Genomic DNA, 20,645 nt, shown 5'->3' on the forward strand with positions numbered 1-20,645 from the left:
GCATATCCATTCCAGAATGATATAATAGCAGGTCTGGAGACAATATCCCTTTGGAACAAAGCCCGTATACAACGGTTATTATTTTTAATACAGGGATTAGAGAAACAGATCCGTCCTATTTCAGTATCAGCAGGATCCAACAAGCATGGAGAGAGCAGAGGACATGTATTTTTAAGAAGAATTTTAAGACCAGAGGGGATAGCATCCATAACCACAGCAAAATCCCTAGGAGTAACTAGAATATTATATTTAGAAAGAAATTCAGAGTAGGTCAACATAAGACCATCATGGTTATAAAGTTGCCTGACAAAAATTATATCATTACAAAACCAATTCAAAAGAAATAAAGATTTAGATTTATATAGAATGTGCTTATTATTCCAAATAAAACACCTGTTAGGAGAGAAGTTGTGTTTATAGATTAAATTCCAGGAAAGAAGCATCTGTTTGTGAAAATTAGATAGTTTTAAAGGAAGTTTGGTAATACTGTAGTCACAAAGTAAAAGGAATTGAAGACCACCAACTTGTGAAAAGATAAATTGAGGAATAATATTCCAGATAGATGTTGGTTTTTTAAGGAATTGCTTAATCCAGTTAATTTTGAAGGTGTGATTAAGGGTGGTAAAATCTAAGAAGTTCAGGCCTCCATTTTCAGTTGAGTTCATAACCACAGATTTCTTTATATAGTGGGTTTTATTTTTCCATAAGAAGTTAAATAGCATTTTATCAATAATTTTACAAGTATTATCGTTAACTGCTAGGGATAGCGCTGCATACGTAACTCTCGATATGCCCTCTGCCTTTGTGATCAGTACTCTCCCCCTCAAGGATAGGTCTCTTAAGCCCCTTTCACACTGCCATTCCGGCAAATACAGGGGTAAAGTGTTCCTGTAATTGTTCCCTGGTCGCTAGATTTGGCACTTTCACACTGCCAGTGATGACCCGGTATATGTGCGTGCTTTCACCATTGACAGTAAAAGAAATGGACACAGCGACCCCATCGGAACTCAATTGAGACAAATGAAGCCCAGTTTTAGCGTTTTTTAGCACTTCCGTTTCTGACGCGCAGACTCAAACGAAGCTTGACGACGTCAGCAACCTGTCTGACAGATGTAAATCTTCTAGTAGCTGTGCGTGCAAACTGCCATCGTTAATCTTGCAGAGACGGCGAGCTTGAGCGGGGAGTTCTTTGTCGTGAGTGAGCAGGAGAAAGTATTCTGATTAATTATTTTGTATAGTATTTTAAAATGTAACGCCAGTACGCCATATTAAGTTAATTGCCTGCGAGCTTCTCCTCCTGTCTGTACGGTAATGCGACAGAGAACCGAGTGGTTATGACGCAATCGTTAGCCTATTTTTTACAAAAACTGTTTATACGGGGCCATAATCTAACATAGAAGGTAATGGAGCCCTTTATACATTGTCGTGTATCTTTATAAATAAATAATGGACAAACAGAGTCTTTAAACGCCTCAGATGTAAAGTTATTCGCTGTCAAAGTGACGCCAAAATGAATGGGAGTCAATGGGAATGCTAACGCAAGTGAAGTTCTGCTAAAAGATGGCAGCCCCCACCCGACTTCAACTTCCGGTCGAGTTCCTAGCCCCTTGGCTTTCACACACAACCCTTGAAGATCCCGTAACGACACGTGACATCAGCGCGTGACGTGTAATGTACGAGTCGACAAAGCTTGGCACGTTATACTTTCACTGAAGCAACCAAACGATCTCTGCGTCAGCGCGGAAAGTGAGGAACTAACTGATCTCTGCTTCATTACAGTTTGCACATATGTTTTCGTCGCGAATGTTGATCTTCCTTCAAAACAGCCGGTAAAAAAGTCGCGCGATAACGCGCGTCATCACTTCGATACCGAATTAGATCTGGCTTTTGTTCACACAGCGCTCGTTCCGGATAGATTACCGCAATGTTACTATGTCCCCGACCCGGGTTCGATTCGGTAATCAATTCCGGGACGTGGTTGCTTTCACACAGAAGGCGACCAGGCAATGTTACGGGAATATTGCGGGTCCGACGTGCAGTGTGAAAGGGGCTTAAGTAACCACTGATTTAACTTTTTCTTTGTTTTGTCAATGACTGGTGAAAAATTAAGTTTACATCGTTCCTCTTCATTCTTTACGATCTTAATGCCTAAATATGTGATTTCATCTTTAATGGGAATATTACAAATTGACAGAAGATTACTGTTTTTAAGAGACATTAATTCACACTTATTTAAATTCAAGTAAAGCCCTGAAGCTTTAGAGAATGAGTGGATAATATTAAGGGCTAAAGGTATTTCCCCTGCATCTTTTAAAAAAAGGGTAGTGTCGTCTGCTAATTGGCTTATGATAATTTCTCTGCCAACTGCAGTGATTCCTCTTAAAGGGCTCTGTTTAACATGGTCTGCAAGAAGTTGTGAATAAAGTAAAAATAAATAAGGAGAAATAGGGCATCCCTGTCTGATACCACGACTGAGATTAAATCTGGGTGAGGTGCCATTACGCAGCTTGATTGAACAATTTGCATCATAATATAAAGTTTTAATGGAGTTAATAAAGAAATCTCCAAAACCAAATTTCTTTAGTGACGAATATATGAAATGATGTTCAATAGTATCGAAGGCCTTATGGAAGTCTAAAAAAAGAATGAAACTCTCATCTGGATATAGATGTGGGTAATCAATGAGGTCCAGTACCAAGCGAATGTTATTTGAAATGTGTCTATTAAATCTTGAATTGTAGAGGGTGCTAAAAAAGGTTGAACAGTAATCTGCAACGACCTTTGAATCACTTGTTATTGTACCATTAATATTCAGTTGCACAATTGTATTTGTTTTTGCATGGATTTTTTCTAAATTAAAGAAAAATGAGGAATTCTGTTCACCTTTTTCCAACCATCTCTGTCTAGATCTAATGAAGGCACCCTCTGCCCTCCTTTTATAAATATCATCTAATTGGCTTTGAAGTGTGAATAATTCAAGATATTCATTATCCGACAAGTTTGGTGAATTATGAGTAAAAGACATAATTTTAGAAATTATCATCTCCTCTTCCAACTTTCTAGCTTTAGTCACTAAACTACCAAATTTTCTAAGAAATTTACAAGCTTCAAATTTAAACAACTCCCAATTAGAGCAATAGTTATTACTAATCTGTGCTATATTCCAATATTGTGCAATCAAACTGCGAATGGTCATCTTAACAAATTCATGTTCCAATAATGACTTATTGAGCTTCCAATAAGAGTTATGGTAGTTAGAGGGAAGAGAAGAAAGTAACGAAATGTTAACAGATACTGCCTTATGGTCTGTTAATGTCGTGGGAAGAATATTAACAGAAATATCTTCTTTGTGTAAATTGCACGGTGTTAACCAGTATTCAATACGAGACATAACGGTACAGGACTTATTATTCCATGTAAAAGAGCGAATACCAGGGAATTTCTCTCTCCAAATGTCTATTACACTAAATTTCTGCATAAAAGTCTTTAGTGTGGAGTTATGATAATTTACACTGCGAGGTGGCCATCGGTCAAGGGAGTTGTCTAAAGTGATATTAAAATCTCCTCCTATCAGAACAGATGAATTTGGGAATTTAGATAAAAAATGTGTAATACGACTCTCTAAAGTTTTGAATAAAGCATCAGTTTCAATTTTAGAATTGTACCCATAAAAATTAACAATAATCATAGTCACCAGATCTACCTTAATAACTAAAATAATAAAATGACCAAGGGGATCACCCTCTGAAAATAAAATTTCCCCCGAAAATTTGTTTTTTAAAATTGCAACGCCAGCTGTACGCTCAGACCCATGAGCAAACCAAACATCATTACCCCATTGAGCTTTCCAGAATTTTACATCTTTGGGAGTAGAATGAACTTCTTGAAAGAAACAAAAGTCAGATTTCTGCTGTTTAGCAAATAAGAACAATGCTTTACGTTTAACATTAAACCTTAAACCCCTGACATTAAGTGTAACTAACGACAACGACATGAATATAAGATGAACAAAAGAAACAAGAACAGTTTTAGAAAAACTTCCATCCTCTTTTAAATCAAATAAAGAATTAACCCGGTTATGGGACTATAAATGCTAAAGCTAACTTTAACCCACAATTTACTTGGGAGTAAGTGTAATAAGCATTAACACACACTTACAAGTTGGCTTAACAGATCGGTTAGAAAATTGTTCATATGTAAGATGAAAATCACTTAATTTCAGGTGGGTAACTGCACCTCTTTCCCATCAATGAATACGCGCACACCGACAAAGAACGCTCGTTTTCCTTCCTTCCTTGCAGCTTCAATCAACGGCCACCTCTTCATCCTCAGCAATTTGTCTGCTTGAGATAAATCTTCGGTGAATCTCAGCTTGTGACTCCGCAGATATTCAGATTGCTTGGCCTGTCGCCAGATCAAGTCCCGTGTAGATCTCCTCACGAAGCGAATGATCACTGGTCTCGGTCTATTGGTCTGCTCATTCAGCTTTCCCAGTCGATGCACTACATCTATGTCATCTTTGAAAGAAATGTTTGAGTCGGGAACAACTGAGACACACACGCCGATGACTTTTTGCTTGATGTTTTCCTCATGATGTTCAGGAATACCGTATAAACGGAGGTTGCATCTCCGCTGATAGCGTTCGGCATCGTTCAGTCTCTGCTCAAGTTCGTGGATTTTGGTGCTGTTTGAGTTGGCGGTAGTTTTGCAACTTTTCAAATCTGTCTTCAATGCGTTTACTTCTTCAAACACAAAGTCAATTGATTTCTTAAGACCCTCAATGCTCACCGTGTTGCTGGTAATCATTTTGCCGAGGTCGTTTGCACTTTCTTTAATCCTGGATGTCAATGCCTCAATGACGTTATCTTGCAATTCCGTCAGAGAAATTTCACCTCGAGATTTCTTTAGCTGAGGTTTCACAGGCGTATCTAGGTCAGAGTCATGGACAATCTCGAGACTTGGGCTCTCAGACCGGGTGACAGCGGGACTTTTTTGCCGTATTGATGGTCTATCTCGATTTGTGCAGCAGACCCAACAACATCGACAGGAACATCTAATTCCATTTCTTCTGTAAGCAACTTGGAAGTAGAATTATTATTTTTTCCTTTGCGTTTCATCGTATTATCCTTGGTTTCCATGTGCGTTTGAGATCAGTTAACGATCGCCAACTAAATTAAATTAAACTTACTTAAATAACAAGTTACTTAGGTTAAACAAAACAGAAAAGTGCCCTATTGCATATTCAAACGTTTTGATGTGTCCGGGTTTAAATAGCGTTCAAATGTAGGGGATGGAAAGTAAAATTGAATCAGCTGCATAAAACTTCAACCGCACCGGCTGCCATCTTGGCCTCCCTCCTGACTCAACTCAATTGAGACAAGTGAAGCCCATTTTTAGCGTTTTTTATCACTTCCGTTTCTGACGCGCAGACTCAAACGAAGCGTGACGACATCAGCAACCTGTCTGACAGATGTAAATGTTCTAGTAACTGTGCGTGCAAACTGCCATCGTTAATCTTGCAGAGACGGCGAGCTTGAGCGGGGAGTTCTTTGTCGTGAGTGAGCAGGAGTAATTATTCTGATTAATTATTTTGTATAGTATTTTAAAATGTAACGCCAGTACGCCATATTAAGTTAATTGCCTGCGAGCTTCTCCTCCTGTCTGTACGGTAATGCAACAAAGAGATGAGTGGTTATGACGCAATCGTTAGCCTATTTTTTTACAAAAACTGTTTATATGGGGCCATAATGTAACATAGAAGGTAATGGAGCCCTTTATACATTGTCGTGTATCTTTAGAAATAAATAATATAAACGAAGGTCGGAGCCAGCTCCAAATGGGTGGGACTTCAGCTCCAAATGGGCTGTACAAACCTCCAGAGCCTTTTGATTGGTTTATTTAATGTCATGGGGTTAATGCACGCTGCGAATCCCCCCCCCCCCCCCCCCCCACAAAAAAAAAAAAAAAAAAGACGACGTCAACTTCCCAAGGTTTTTCAGTGTCAAGAAAGAGGAGTTTGAAGGGGTAAGTCTAGACTTGTAGAACGTATTACAAGTTGCAAAAAAGTGCAGTATCTTGGCGGTTGATGTTTTAGCCTTGACGTAAATTTTTTACTTTCAAAACGCATATTTACGATTATTCCGAAAGCACGTTAAGACAGCATTAGCAGCACAGATAAATTACATCTTTATTGTGTCTGTTACCCTTTTGTGCTAAATATTTCTGCGATACATATATAGGATTTACGCTGCAGATTACGGACACTGAAGACTATTAGCAGGTATTTTTACTAACGTTACGTAAAATATGCAGGCCTATGTATTATAACTGCACTGATATTTAAGCGATCAATAACTATTAATAGATTTAGTACAGTGTTCCATAAGAATGAGTCTTAGTTAAAACTCCTAACTGATAATGCTTGACTTTAACAAAGCTGGTCATTGTTTCAAAACAATTTTTAAATGTTATCTATTTTTACGTGTAACGTTAATCCAAATAATGTAATGCAATTGAAACATTTGGTTTAATTACCAAATTCATTTTTCAATTTAATAATCATAACAGAGTGGATATATGAGGATAACTGCAGTGTTCACTACCATGCATTACATATCAACAGGTGTAGAATTAATTTTGTCATTGTAGGAAACACAAACAAACAAAAACATTATGTGTAAACTTTGTGTTACAGAAAGTTCAAGTCTGGGTGGCCAAAAGTTACATTTCAGTGATCTGGTTACCGCCTCTCTCTGCAAACACAAAGGATCACTTTCCTGTAAACTTTTTTTTTGTTCTTTCTATGCATCAAGATGTGTAATTTATTTTTTCTGAAGATTTTTGACTAATGTGTGTGTGTATGTGGGTCTTTGTGTGGATAAATTATGTTCATACTTTAAAGTTGGACATTTGCAACAGCGCTTGTCCCTAAAATTGCTCCAGGGGTATGGTCAGAGACTGTCCTAAATGACAAATGTTGGAATGTAAATGACATTACATTCTGTGGACGTCTCACATAAATGTGCATTGTACTTTAGTTAATGTTAACTTGTCAACAGTGAATTATTTTACGATGTCATTCGACTGAATGTTTAGTGACTAATGACACTTCATTCCAGTAAAAATATAATCCATAGCATTGGAGTGAAAGCAGCAGCAAAGTGTTCCAATGCTGATAAAAATCAAGCAGGTTAAAACCTCAGATTCCTTAAATATCTGTTCTAGAGGACTGTTTGGGGTTGGACAGATTTTGTTATGGTTTTGAAGTCTGATGCTCACCAGCCCTTCATTTATTTGTTCAGAAATGCAGTAGAAACATTCATATTGTAAATTGTAATAATATTTTACAATAACTCTTTTCTATTTGAGGCAGCAGCGGATCTACCCCAATCATCATTAACGGGACCACAGTGGAGAGAGTGAGCATCTTCAAATACCTTCAAATGCCCTGCAAAGAGTAGCTGAGCACATGTCCAGAACATGGACAATGGACAATCAACCAAACCTACAGACAACTATTATTATTACAATATTTACACAATTATCAATACTTTGTTGACCAATTACCAAGCAATGCTTAATTTTGTTCAGACTGTGATGTGAAAAGGTTGCATTAGCAATTCAGAAAAAAACACATAAGCAATACATGGTGCTTTATAAGGTGCGGAATAATTTTTGGTCCCTATTTTATATATATATATAACGGACGGACGGACGGACAGATAAAAAAAATGTTATCAATTTCACCAGTAGTTCACTGTATGAAGATGCTTTGGGTATAATATGTCACAGTTTGCCTAATTTTGCTATACTCACATATATGTATTCTAGTGTCCTGTACATATTAGTAAAATAAAACCTGGTGTCTGGATAGTTTTTGGTCTGACTGTGCATTAATTCATGTTAAAACTACCAAGTAATTCAGTCAAGAGCAGTGAGTGTTTTTCTTTAATTTTCTTGGATTAACATTACAGCAGATAGTAGCTTAATTAGGCACGGTCACTTTAAGAGACGATGAACGCCAAAATATTTTTTTTCCTCAACTGTTTACTTTCACTTAAGAAATAACTGACATTTTTTTCTAGCATACTTTCCAAGGCGGGTATTTTGACATAGTTTGTATGTATTTGTTGGCACAAGAGCAAAAAAAGCAAATTCGGTGTTCAAGCGTTTTGAGAGACGCCTCTCTCTGCGTGAGCCCCAAACACCAGAACACTGCGGTACTGAACTTTTTGTTTGTTCAAATTGCGATTTGTATTTGCTCGTTCAGGTGCAGAAGGGACTTTGAGGAGAACTCAGAAGAGAGATCGGTTCAGTGCTACTCTCCATGATACACAGCTCTCTCTCTCTTGCGCACCGAACACATAATGCGAGTAACCAGCTACTCTGTTCAGCTTTTCAGCATCTTGTGTTTGGATGCTTTAATTTTTAAATCGACAAGCGATAAGGCTTAAAAACACGTGAAAAAGATAAGCTTTCGTGACAATGCGCTGCAGTGGCCCGTCAACTGTCCTGAGCAGCTTTTTAGGCTGGCAACCCTTGTGGCAGCTTCCACTTAATTAATTTTTTGTGTGTGTTCAATATCTTATGAAAAAAAAAAGAACTTGGAGAGTAACTAAATCCTAAACCAACTTTTGTTAGTTAATTATCTGTAAGAATGGAGCTTTATTAGTGCTGTTCATTGATTCGAGCAACTTTTTTGACATTTGAGTATAAAGTGTTTTAATTTTATAATATATGGTATAAAAACAAGTGCTGCCCTCTTCAAGTTGAACGGTGATTACTGCAGTTGATTTTTCCTATTGTATGTTTGCAGTGGAAGGTGACTGTAAGCAGTTTCCAGCTCACCACGCCCCTTGGTACGAGCTACCACGCCCCTTGGCAGTATTAAAACATCTTGTTCCGTCAAAATTACTGTAGTGAGTCAGGAGTTAGAATTGCGAGTATTTAAATTAAACGACCATGATAGAGTATTATAGCATCTATTTAGCATAGCATTTATAAAGTTATTTCGATTATTTTGTGTAGTCTATGTAGTCAATTAGAATAGTTGTTAGTGTAACGTTACTATTGTTAGAAGCATAGTTAGTTAGTAGCATAGTATTGCATCAGTTAGGATAGCTTCAAGTTAGCGTAGAGTTATCTGTATTTAGTACAGTGGTCAGGATGGTATGTAGGTGTAGTGTTGCTGGTTGCGACAGCACTGCTGGACTGCATAGTTTTCCAGCATACTTTAAAATTAGGCGCCAGTGGTTGCATGCACTTAGCCTGGAAGAACGCTAGTTCCCGTATTGGCATAGACAGTAAAAGAAATGGATACAGCGACCCCATTGGATTCAACGGAGAAAAATGAAGTCAATTAGAAGCACTTTCTTCCTGGGGGTCGGGCGTACTGCTCAGACTCAAACTGAGCTTGATGATGTAAATGTCACGCGAGAAACCTGTGCGTCTTCTAATCGCTGTGCCAAGAGAAATCTGAATCACCCACCGAATCTTGCAGAGAAGGCGAGCGTGAACAGGAGCACATTTTGGTAAGTATTCTGATTGATTATCTCCCTTGACTTCATGCCTCCACGTCCCCCCGATAGCCTCATAGACAGTAAAAGATTGCCTGCGAGCTTCTCCTCCTGTCCATACGGTAATTTCTCTACTGTGTGACAGAGAGTCGCTGGTTATGATGCAATCGTTAGCCTATTTTTTACAAAAACTGCTTCTAGGGGAACATAACGTAAGATACAAGGTAATTAAGCCTTTTATACATTTTCGTGTTTCTTTAGAAATAATTAATAGACAAATGGAGTCTTTAAACGCCTCAGATGTAAAGTTATTCGCTGTCAAAGTGACGCCAAAATGAATGGGAGTCAATGGAATGCTAACAGCAGGTGGGGGTCCACTAGCCAATGGCGGCGCTCAGAGGTGCTTAAAAAAAATATGAAACCCTGCCCCCCTGCATATTGGAGATATATTATGGAATTACATTTGTTTCAGTAATAATGAATGAACCTTATAAAACTGAACGTAACTTTTTCAAAAAAAAAAAAAAAAAAAAAAAACGAAAAAAATTAACTCAGTCGCACAAATGTAACAGGCTCTTCAAATATACTTCATTCTTTGTTAATGTTTTTCAAAGATTCGTTTTCGATAATCATGGATTATGAATTCATTGCCACAGATTTCGCTTACGTTTTGCAGTTTTTTGTTTGGTGTTTTTACACAAACCTCTCGTGGGGGCAGGCTTAAAAGTAATCTACTCTGATTGGATAGTGAGCTTTTGATGAACAGGTGCTCTCTGACCGGGAAGTACATACGCCACCCAGTGCAGACCCGCAGCACCACCAGCGCTGCCAGGACCCTGCCGTGAGGACCCGGCTGCCAGGACCGGAAGTGAGCGGTGGAGTTGTCTTAAGACACAAGCACGGCGGAGAGCATGGTGAGTTGTCTAATTTTATTGACATGTTGAAAGTTCACCGTTTATCTGTTAAATGTTTCATTTGTGTTAGGATTTATCATCTTATTGAAGCATGAATATGTAGTAATACTCTTTTGTATATATATAAAAAAATTATACAGATGGTTCAATTAATTTTTGCATGTTGTAAATGGCCTTGCGGTGACGTTTTAACCCTTGAATGATGTTCGGGTCTCTAGGTTTATAAAAAAAAAAAAAAAAAAAAAAAACACGAATTATTTATTGTGTGTGTGTGTGTTTTCATGTGTGTAATGACATAGGTGTTAGATTGTAAATATGGTTTATAAGGACATCTGTATCCTCATAAGCCAAAATAAAAGTAATCTAAATAATGCAGCGTGTCCACCGGACCCATGAACACTGGCTGAATATCAAAAATATGAACACCACACAGGGGTCAAAGAAGTTTATCTTATTAAAATGTTTGTTCCACTTTCCTCTGTTATATGTATTGTTTGTGAGATATTGTTATCTGCTTTTATTTATTAAACCCCATTTGTCAATTTTGAGATAATTGTGTGGTGCATTCAGTTCAGTTCAGTTTTACAAAAAATATATATATTCAGAGCTTTAAACTGTATGTGCTGCACAATGTAACTTCATATTAACTGTTTAATTATTTGTGTATTTTTGTTGTAGTAAGATGACAGCCACAATTTCACTTGGCAAATGGCTGCTACTGAAAAACAAGGTTTGTTATAAAGAAATTGGCTAAAGTTAGGACTGAAGTGTTAAACCCTTAATTAGCTTTTTTTTTCAGGGTATCCCACAACAGATTGGGGGGGGGTTGACTGTGGATGTTTCATGTTGATGGTGAGATATTCTGGTTTGATTTTTTATTTTTTTGACGATAATGTTTCTTAACTTATGCTGTTTTCCAGTATGCTCTACATCTTGTCATGGGAGCACCCTTTGATTTTACATCTGTAAGTAATTATCAGTTCAAGTAATTGACCTTTATGATGTTGTAGCAGTTGAAATATCAAGATTTCACTATTTTTTTCTTCCAGTGCGACTTTCCAAACATTCGGAGGTGGTGGTCTAATTCTTCTAGAAAACTTTGGGGGTTTCTCTGAAAGGTAGATACTGGACATTTACTCCAGCCCACTGTTACATTTTTACCCTCTTATGATTAATTTTAAATGAATCAAGATATGTATATTCCAGTGCAGAAATCCCTACAAGACTCGAAAGAAGAGAACAAGCTACACTTAGCAGCAGTGAAGCAGTGTGTATATATATTTATATAATTTTTATATTTATATAATATTTTATATTTATAATTATAATATATCTTAACATACATTTATAAGAAATTTTAAAGTGAGTAAATTTATAGATTATGCTATATTACAAGCTAAAAGCTACCTATGCATAGGGCCTGGGATCTTGTGCAGCACCCCTGGTGAGAGGGCAAATGAGGAATTGCCAAGAACTGATGTCTGTCCAAGCTAATTAAATGCATGGTCCGAGGAGAATGAGTGGAGAGTTGGTGAAGTGTCCTGGGGTCTCATGTATCAACTTTGCGTACGCACAAAATCTTTGCGTACGCCAGCTTTCACGCTCATGGTCAGATGTACTAACAGTGAAATTAACGCAAGACTGTGCGTTCCTCCAAGCCAATTTCATGTCTGGCGTACGTACATTTCTCATTGTTTTTGTCCGTTGGCGACTCTAACAGGCAATGAAGTGAAGTTGCAAACATTACACAACAAATTGTTTAAAGTCTTGCACCACCACCTGTGGGAAGCATTGCAATTCATTTGCAATTTATAAAATAATTGACATATATTGTCACACGAGCCTTATTATAATTATAATTAATATTATATAAATTATGCAATTAAATAAGAACATATAAAAGCATAACGGTTGATACAACCCTTAGTCTATGGCAATGGCAGCGTTGGCCTTATTAGAGGACATTGCTAATGGCAGAATCCGACGAGAACGAGTTTTTAGGGACCACAATGATTTTCTGGCCCAGGATGATGACTGGCTTATCAGCCGTTTCAGATTTCCAAGGGCTATCCTCTTGGAGCTCTGTGGTGAGGTAGGTCCGAATCTAGAGAGAGAGACAATGAGGAGCCACACAATACCCGTTCCCTTGCAGGTGCTGACAACACTTGGTTTCCTGGCAACTGGTTCTTTCCAAAGGGAACTGGCAGACCACTCAGGAATAAGCCAGTCGTCTTTGAGCTGCGCATTGCCAGCGGTATGGGACGGGATCATCCGCATGTTGCAGTTGACCAGCCAAACATTAATATGCAATTTGCAGCGATAGCCGGTTTTCCTGTTATCGGGGCGATCGACTGCACACACATTGCTACAGAGGCGCCATCTGAAGAAGAATTTGCATATGTGAATCGGAAACATTTCCATTTAATAAATGTGCAGATAATATGTGATGCACAAATGCGCCTGACAAATATTGTGGCAAGGTGGCCTGGGTCAACCCATGATTCATACATCCTTACAAACAGCATGGTTGGGATGAGGCTCCAAGCTGTCAGGGTATGTGATGGGTGGCTTCTTGGTAAAGGAGGCGTTTAAAGTTATGATTCTATCTAATTGTAGTATTTAAAAATATTATTAATTAACCCTTCAGGAGACCGCGGTTATCCACTAAAGACGTGGCTTTTAACCCCCCTCACCAACACACAAACTGACCGAGAGCGCAGATACAATGATGCCCATTCTCGCACCCGTTCAGTTGTAGAGCGGGCGATTGGGCAGCTGAAATGTCGGTGGCGCTGCCTTGACAGGACTGAGGGGATGTTGTTATACTGCCCTGACAAGGTGTGCCACATTGTACTGGCCTGTGGTGTACTTCACAATGTCGCGCACAGGCATGGCATACCACTTGGTGAGGTGGCAGAACTGCCAGATGACCCTGACCCAGGACCAATGTATGTGCAGCCCAACCAACAAGCCGTTCATGCCCGCCAACATGTGATTGCGACAATATAAATGGTGATCAGAGACAAAGTGCACTTTTTGACCAATTCCTTTAATGAGTGGCTTATGTCTGTGAGTGCATCAGTGATATTTTTCAGGTGACTGTTAATTTCCCCGATGGCCATAACGATTTGCTGTTGTGACTCCAAAACAGCATGCATCAAGACGCGGGCAGACGGACGGGCGTCAGCACTGGGGGGAGCACTGGAAACACTGGAAACGCTGGGCACAGTGGGCGCTGGCTGCTCAGGAGGGATGGACTCCGAGTGCCCCTCCTGAGCAGTGGATGTTTCGGCTGTTGTGCCATATGAGTCTAAATAAAAAGGCACATGTTAACTGTAATTTAAGTCCGTTCCATTTTTAAGGGGCACACACATTTGCAATGAATGAAATGGATCCGTAAAATCTCTGGTGTACTTTTGGTCCGCTATACATTGAATGCATCTGACAATGAAATAGGTACGCTATATGTACCAAAGTAAAAACACGGTTTGTCACAAGTTTCGGAAAGTTTTTTTCGAGTATGGGTCTGTGTGATGTTAGATGAAGCGGAATTTCCTTATATGGGTCCCAAGGGCACTTCTCCCGGAAAAGCGCGCGTGCCTGTAGAGCAGAGCAGAGACATTCACTGATCAGAGTGAAAGCAAAATGTCACAAAAGAAGTGTGTTTTTGGTTGCGAGGGCAAGACAACCCTGCACAGATTACCAAAAAAAATTAAAAAAAAACATTAAGGGACCAGTTGACTTTATTTGACTTTATTTGAGTTTGAATTGAGTTTATTTTTACAGAGCATCGACGGAGTTGTGCAAGTGTTTTTGTTTGTTCCCTGCATTTCGAAGATGCTTGTTTTACAAACAAAGCCCAGTTTGACGCCGGATTTGCGTATCGTTTATTTCTTAAGGATGATGCAATCACAACGAAAAAGGGTCACGATCATGTGTTGGAACCGCAGGCGGTGAGTAAAACTGCTTCAAATATCTCTGTGTTGTTAACTTAGCTATCGGCGCGTAAGCACATCAAGTTAACCTTGTACACCTTTAAAGAAAAAAAAAGACAACATAAAGTGGAACTTAGTCATTTTCCAAAACCGCTAAGCAAATATATACAGTTTCAATACATACCACATAGAGACGCTGTTGTAGTCATTGCTGCTGCTGCTCTAGTTCAGTTTCAGCCTCGGGATCTGATTCTGGATCATAAATAAACGGCTGAATCTGACTGTTAGCCATGGTTTGTTTTGGATGATGTTTTTTTTTCTCACGGTAATGTCACAACTTCCAAACGCTCTCAACGCAAAAGCCTATTCGCACTCGTGATTCTTTAGCTCCGCCCACACGTCACGTCTACAGCCGCTCGTGTTTTTCCGAAAAAAATCGGCACAGACTATTTTTCTCTTATAAATATAATAAAACTAAAGACTTTTTGGAGATATGAAGGATGCAGTACTACTCTATAGGTACTCAAGATTAACAGGAGATTGAGTGAAAATGAGCATTTCACCCCCCCCCCCCCCCTTTAATTGGGATGTACAAAGAGAAAATGCGTGGAATCTTTCGTACGCAGAGATTCATACATCTGGTTTTTTTTTTTTTTGTGCGTACGCTCATTCACAGCTTTGTCCGTACGCAATGTTTTAGTATGAATTCAACGCAAGTCTTTGTACATGAGGCCCCAGGTAATGATGGGCTTTCAGTTGAATTTTATTTGCATTTTTGGGAAATGATTGAAAATCCTTTATTTGTGTTATTTAAAGAATGTATCTTAAAAAAGGAAATGTCTTCGAGCATGAAGCAAGGTTTAATATGTCTTCTCCCTAAGCCTGGTAAAGATCATTTATTGATAGAAAATTGGAGACCTATTACACTCTTAAATATTGACTACAAAATTTCATCATTCATTTTTGCTAAAAGGTTAAAAAGAGTGAAAAAGTGAAACACAAACAGGTTTTATGTCTAAATGTCACATTAGCTCCAATATAAGACTTGTTCTAGACCTGCTGGATTATTCTGATAACATCAATACTGATGCACTAATAGTATTTCTTGATTTTTATAAAGCATGTGATACGGTAGAACAGTATTTTTTATTTAAAGCACTTCAGATTTTTATATATAGTTGAAATGCTTTATAAAAATATTGATAGTTCTGTGATATTATATCCCAACACAACCAAAAGATTCCCTGTACTGAGATCAGTTCGCCAGGGTTGCCCTATTTCACCATTTTTGTTCCTGCTGGTTGGTTGAATTACTTCATTACATATTAAACATAGTCCTATTATTAAGGGATTGTCTATTTTTGGTAGGGAAATTTACTCAACTAGTGGATGATACAGCTCTCTTTTTGAATGACAAACATCAAACTGATAATGTTATAACCCTAATTGACCAATTCTCTGCTGCTTCAAGTTTAATGCTTAACAAATCTAAATGTGAAATCCTATGCCTCAGACTGAAGAGAAAAAAGTGTTTAATTTACCTGTTAAGAAATGTGTAAAATATTTAGGTATTCATATCTGCAAGGATCACAAAGAACGTCAACAACTAAATTTTTCATCTAAATTGAAGAAATCTAAAACAATTTTAAATTTATGGCTTCAAAGAGATATTTCTATTTTAGGAAGGATTCTTTTGACTAAAGCAGAAGGGATTTCAAGATTTGTTTATCCTGCTCTCTCTCTTAATGTTCATGATTCAATATGTAAAGATATAAATACCATATTTACAAATTTTGTATGGAAAACAGACACCATCACCTTAAAAAAGCGGTGCTCTCTGGTTTAAAGGATGAAGACGGATTTGAACTTTTGGACTTCGGTGACTTAAATTAAACCTTTAAGGTGAAATTGTTGAAGGAATGTTTGAGAACACCTGAATCATTATGGTATTTTATCCCCAATAACATTTTTAATAGTGTAGGAGGCCTAAAATTTTTATTGAAATGTAACTACTGTAACAGAAATGAGTCGAACCAGACAAATTAAAGAGTCTATCAAAGCTGTGTCTGAAACACGGAGCCGAATTCCTCAGGAAGTCATAAAACATTCTGTGCCACAAGTCCCAAGCAAGATGAGCAACCAACTTGTTAACACAACAGCTTTCAACATTAACACCACTAGAACAATTATTTACAATTTCAATTCGAAGAAGAGAAATTTGGTGTCAAATGTGTTGTTCGTAATGGAAATGCAACGCTGGACATCACTTGTAAACCTATGAGATCGAGTTAAACACTTCCATTGACTTCCCCCCAACTAGCAGAACCAGACTGAAATTCCTGGGGGGGGGGGGGGGGGGCTGGGGGCTGGGGGCTTTGAACCTTTGGTCTCCACAGAACTCTTTGTCATGAGAATGGCAAAGAAACTGCTTTTTGTACATCTATATGGTTATGTAAAACTGCACAGCGTTTTTAGCCTTTTTTTTACATAGGCTACTCCACCCTACATCAACCGAGCACATTTCCTATCATGAATGCCTGTGAAAGACAATCGAACCAATCAGATAAGGCATCTGCAGGCTGCAGCCGGGTGTTTCTCAACCATAGAGAGAAGAATCTATAAAAAGTTCTCAACACTTCACGCACTGCGTGTCAGTCGCTTCACTTGGTGTGATTTCGCCTCTATTTACGTCATTGACATTGCATTACTAGGTGTGAATATACCATTAGTGTTCTTTTTACTAGAAGTAAACAGACAGTTCTCACCGATGAAAGCACAAGTTATTTGGATTTAAAGAATGTGAATTGCTGAGTCTTAATATAGGCGCAGTAAGCGGCACAGTTCCGTTCGTTGGTGGAAGAATGTGAACGTGCAGAACTGCTTCAGTGTTTCAGTGAATGTAGATCAACATTAATCTGCGCGCTTCAACTCTCAATGCACTGCAAGTGTTTGTTTCTAATGTAAAACGCAATCAAATGATTTGGCGGTCGAAATACGCTGCGGATTTAAATTTGGCATGAATGGAAATAATTTAAATACATTTTACATTATTACTTTTCATGCAGTTAACATCTCGGAAGTTTGTGTAATTTTTATGGACTGATCAGGATAATTTTTTTATAATTTGTTTAGTTATTCATATTTTCACAGGCCAAAGGGCTGCAGTCACATTTCAAAGTGTTGGTGTTGTCTGTACGGGACATAAAGAAACATTAATGGAGAAAAAAGAGTTTTGGTACAGGTGCATTGGAGGAATATACTAAAATAAACCCTGATCAAGTAGGCTATGTGAATGTCTGTCACCATTTCAAACTAATTAGCTATGTTGTTTACGTCTTTACTTTTGTAATTACTTTCTGTATGTAAAGCTGATTTGCAACCATGCAAAATTATGATAAGCACTAAAAGTGAATAGTGGTTAAATTATTAAAAAAGCTAAAGTTCATAATTCTAAAAAGAAAAAAGTATACTGCATGATTATGAATTATTATTATTATTAGCAACTCAAAACATTTATTTGTATCTATACTATTTTTATACTCAACAAGTAGATCTCAAATATGGTGAATTAATCTTAACAGGTCAACAGAGGATTCAATTAAAAATAAATTAATTAAGTATTACTTCAATATTTAACAAATTAAGTTGTTTTATTTTCAAATTGCTCAATGTTACATTTGCAGTGTAGGCAAAAGTTGGCTTTGGAAATTTTGCCCTTACAGCACCTTTAGAAATATACTAGACATTCCTCTCATTTTCAAGTCTCATAAAAAATATAGGCCTAATAAATAAATAAATAAAAAATGACACAGCATCATCTTATTGAATAATTTAATTATTCTCGGATTTGAAATACATGCTGAGACTTGTGTCTTTCTCTGGAATGTGTTTCTAAACTAAAGGTTTCTTCAGAAAAATGTGCCAAGTCTGTAACAAAGTTTCCCAATAGTGTGCACTCTAGTCTAGAGAGTTCAGATGTTTAGCAAAAGTACAGAAAAACTGATTGTTGTGATTTTCACATATATATATTTTTTGTGCTCACAGAACACTATTATGAAAATCACTTTTTAAAAACATGTTGTAGAGGGAATTAAGAACTTAAATACAAGTAAGTGTATGCATTTTTCCATAATACACATTCTAAGCAAGAATTTGTGCTCTGCGTTTAACCCATCCTAAGTGCACACACACCCGGAGCAGCAGGCAGCCATTTAAGCTGCAGCACAAGGGAGCAGGTCGGGGTTCGGTGCCTTGTTCAAGAGCACTTTAGTCGTGGTATTGCCAGCCGGAGACAGGACAGTCAAACCCTCTAACCATTAGGCCACAACTTCCCCTTCATGACTTTGTTCATTTCATTCGTAATGATGGGAAAGATTGACCAACCTGAGTGAGTATGTACCAACACAGAGCTGATGAAAATAAAGGAAGTTATCTGGTTTCCTGCCATCAGGGTTCGTAGAGTGGATGACATTGGACTTTTACAATAGCAACAAACGAGTCCAAAACACCTTCAGAGTACACTTTATCACTAAACAACACAAAATACATATCTGTCACGAACATTTAACAACCATAACTCATTATTTTTTACCTAGTGCAATAGAAGTATCTGTAAGGATAAGCCACATTTTCACTGTTACACTCAGATACTGTACATAGTCATCTGATATTGATCATGTTTGCCTTTTCATGCACTGTAAAACTGTATGACAACTCATCAGGCTGACCACATTTAAAGTTACATAAGTAAATTCATCTGAGTGACTGAGTTATTTTCATTCACTAAATAAACTTCTATTAATAAAAAATATACATGAATTGATTATACCAAATTATTTTCACTTTCTGGCAAAAACTAAATACCTTTATAATGCTAAAACATTAATGGAGATAAATGACTGGAACTGAGACTTGATTCACAGAAAAACTCTCAAGAACTCACTGTAAGCTGAGAAAATACTGGAAACTCTCGCCTAATAACAACTCACAGCTCTCACTTTTGTTATTTAAAGAAACAGGTTGGTTTTCAAGTTATAGCCTATATATTGAATATACACAATTTCTGTGAGAAAGAAAAGCACAAGAGTTACATTTCTTACCTCAGAAAAGTACTTTAACTTTTAAGAAGTGGATGTCCCTAAAATTTTCCTCTTTGTTGCAACTACCCTTTTTTAACATGCTTCATGCCGTGACACTGCACTAAAACCCAATGTAATGTCACACAGGAAGATACTGAATTTGTAGGAACTAAAGACGTCACGAGTAGAGACTTACTTTTTCTATTTCTTTTGTGTTTTCAAACATGTAAAAAGTAAATTGCTTTAAATAAATCGTTATTGAGCGTTTTTTTTCTTATGTGGTCACACAGGCCCAGATCTATGGGAGTGCTAGCTCAAATAAAAGCAAAAGCATCCTCAGCTGAAGCTGTAATATTAGCATATTGGCAAAACAGATCTGAAAAATAATCCAGCCATATATTTTTGTTTGCATTCTGGAGAGCATCAAAAGTTTTTATTTTCAATGTGTTTCTATAGTGTTGAGCAATGAAGCCAATCACATTCATATCTGTAGACTTCTTGAATGCAATGGCCAATCAGAGTTGTGTAAGTTATGATACACTCACCACGAGACAAGAGACACAACACAAGATTTCAAAATAAGAATGTGATGGCATTTTTATGCAGTATTTTTAGAAAATCCTCAATAACACAATACATGGCTGGAAAAAGGTGTCTGTAGCTGTATTTTAAAATGTTTTAACTTATCATCTTGTGAAAGTCATTTCAGTGTGATTCATCATATGCAGTTAAAGACAATGATATCCAAGCACTGTAAAAGGTTCTTCAACAAACTGAACTGATTTGCTTCTCTCTTGATTTCACATGAGTCTCTCCAAACCTTAGAATTGTACATGAATTATGAGCTTCTGACTGAAGCAGTGTGACCTCCTTACTGAACTCCTTTCCACAAATTAAACATAAATAATAAAAAACATCCCTGAAGACAAACCCTCATGCCATGGCAACCATCTCCAGGTACACAGTGTTCATCAACGTGGGAGAGACCAGCGATGGGGGCGTCTGTGAGGGTCTGGAACCACCTGCACCTGGAATCAAACTCACAGACTGGCATGGAAAATCCTGGAAGTATGGTAAGATTGTTCAGTAAACGCATTTTACAAAATATAAAAAAGTTATATTCTGCAATTTATATTCTTATATTTGTATTCTGCAACATTTATATGTAAACCTTTACAAAAAAAAAAAAACCAAATAATATAA

The 20,645-nt window shown here is 37.5% G+C and overlaps 1 protein-coding gene and 2 long non-coding RNA genes across 8 annotated transcripts in view; 2 read left to right on the plus strand and 1 right to left on the minus strand.

Annotated features, from left to right (window-relative positions):
• Positions 1 to 19,580, minus strand: part of LOC128013010 (myelin-associated glycoprotein) — a 30,790-nt gene extending 11,210 nt beyond the window's left edge. For all 5 annotated transcript variants that reach the window (XR_008183232.1, XR_008183233.1, XM_052595683.1 and 2 more), the window contains exons 1-2: positions 19,464 to 19,580; positions 18,748 to 18,892 (exon numbers count right to left, since the gene is read on the minus strand). Coding sequence is in view for 3 of the 5 variants with exons in the window: in XM_052595683.1 (XP_052451643.1) it covers positions 18,748 to 18,835 (88 nt within the window). In the remaining 2 variants the exon portion in view is untranslated. The remainder of the gene's footprint in view (positions 1 to 18,747; positions 18,893 to 19,463) is intronic.
• On the plus strand, positions 5,956 to 8,450 carry LOC128013014 (uncharacterized). The gene is made up of 4 exons (XR_008183236.1): positions 5,956 to 6,024; positions 6,240 to 6,280; positions 6,695 to 6,778; positions 7,373 to 8,450. It is a non-coding gene; the product is annotated as an uncharacterized LOC128013014 (long non-coding RNA).
• Positions 9,058 to 13,768, plus strand: LOC128013013 (uncharacterized). 2 transcript variants are annotated; one of them, XR_008183235.1, is made up of 6 exons: positions 9,058 to 10,429; positions 11,108 to 11,159; positions 11,229 to 11,281; positions 11,350 to 11,394; positions 11,479 to 11,547; positions 13,581 to 13,768. It is a non-coding gene; the product is annotated as an uncharacterized LOC128013013 (long non-coding RNA). The 2 variants fall into 2 exon arrangements; XR_008183234.1 differs by having other exon boundaries at positions 9,059 to 10,429; positions 11,216 to 11,281.
• Positions 19,581 to 20,645: the final 1,065 nt, after the last annotated feature.

This window comes from Carassius gibelio, chromosome B24 (genome assembly GCF_023724105.1).
Source record: "Carassius gibelio isolate Cgi1373 ecotype wild population from Czech Republic chromosome B24, carGib1.2-hapl.c, whole genome shotgun sequence".
Lineage (NCBI taxonomy): Eukaryota > Metazoa > Chordata > Actinopteri > Cypriniformes > Cyprinidae > Carassius > Carassius gibelio.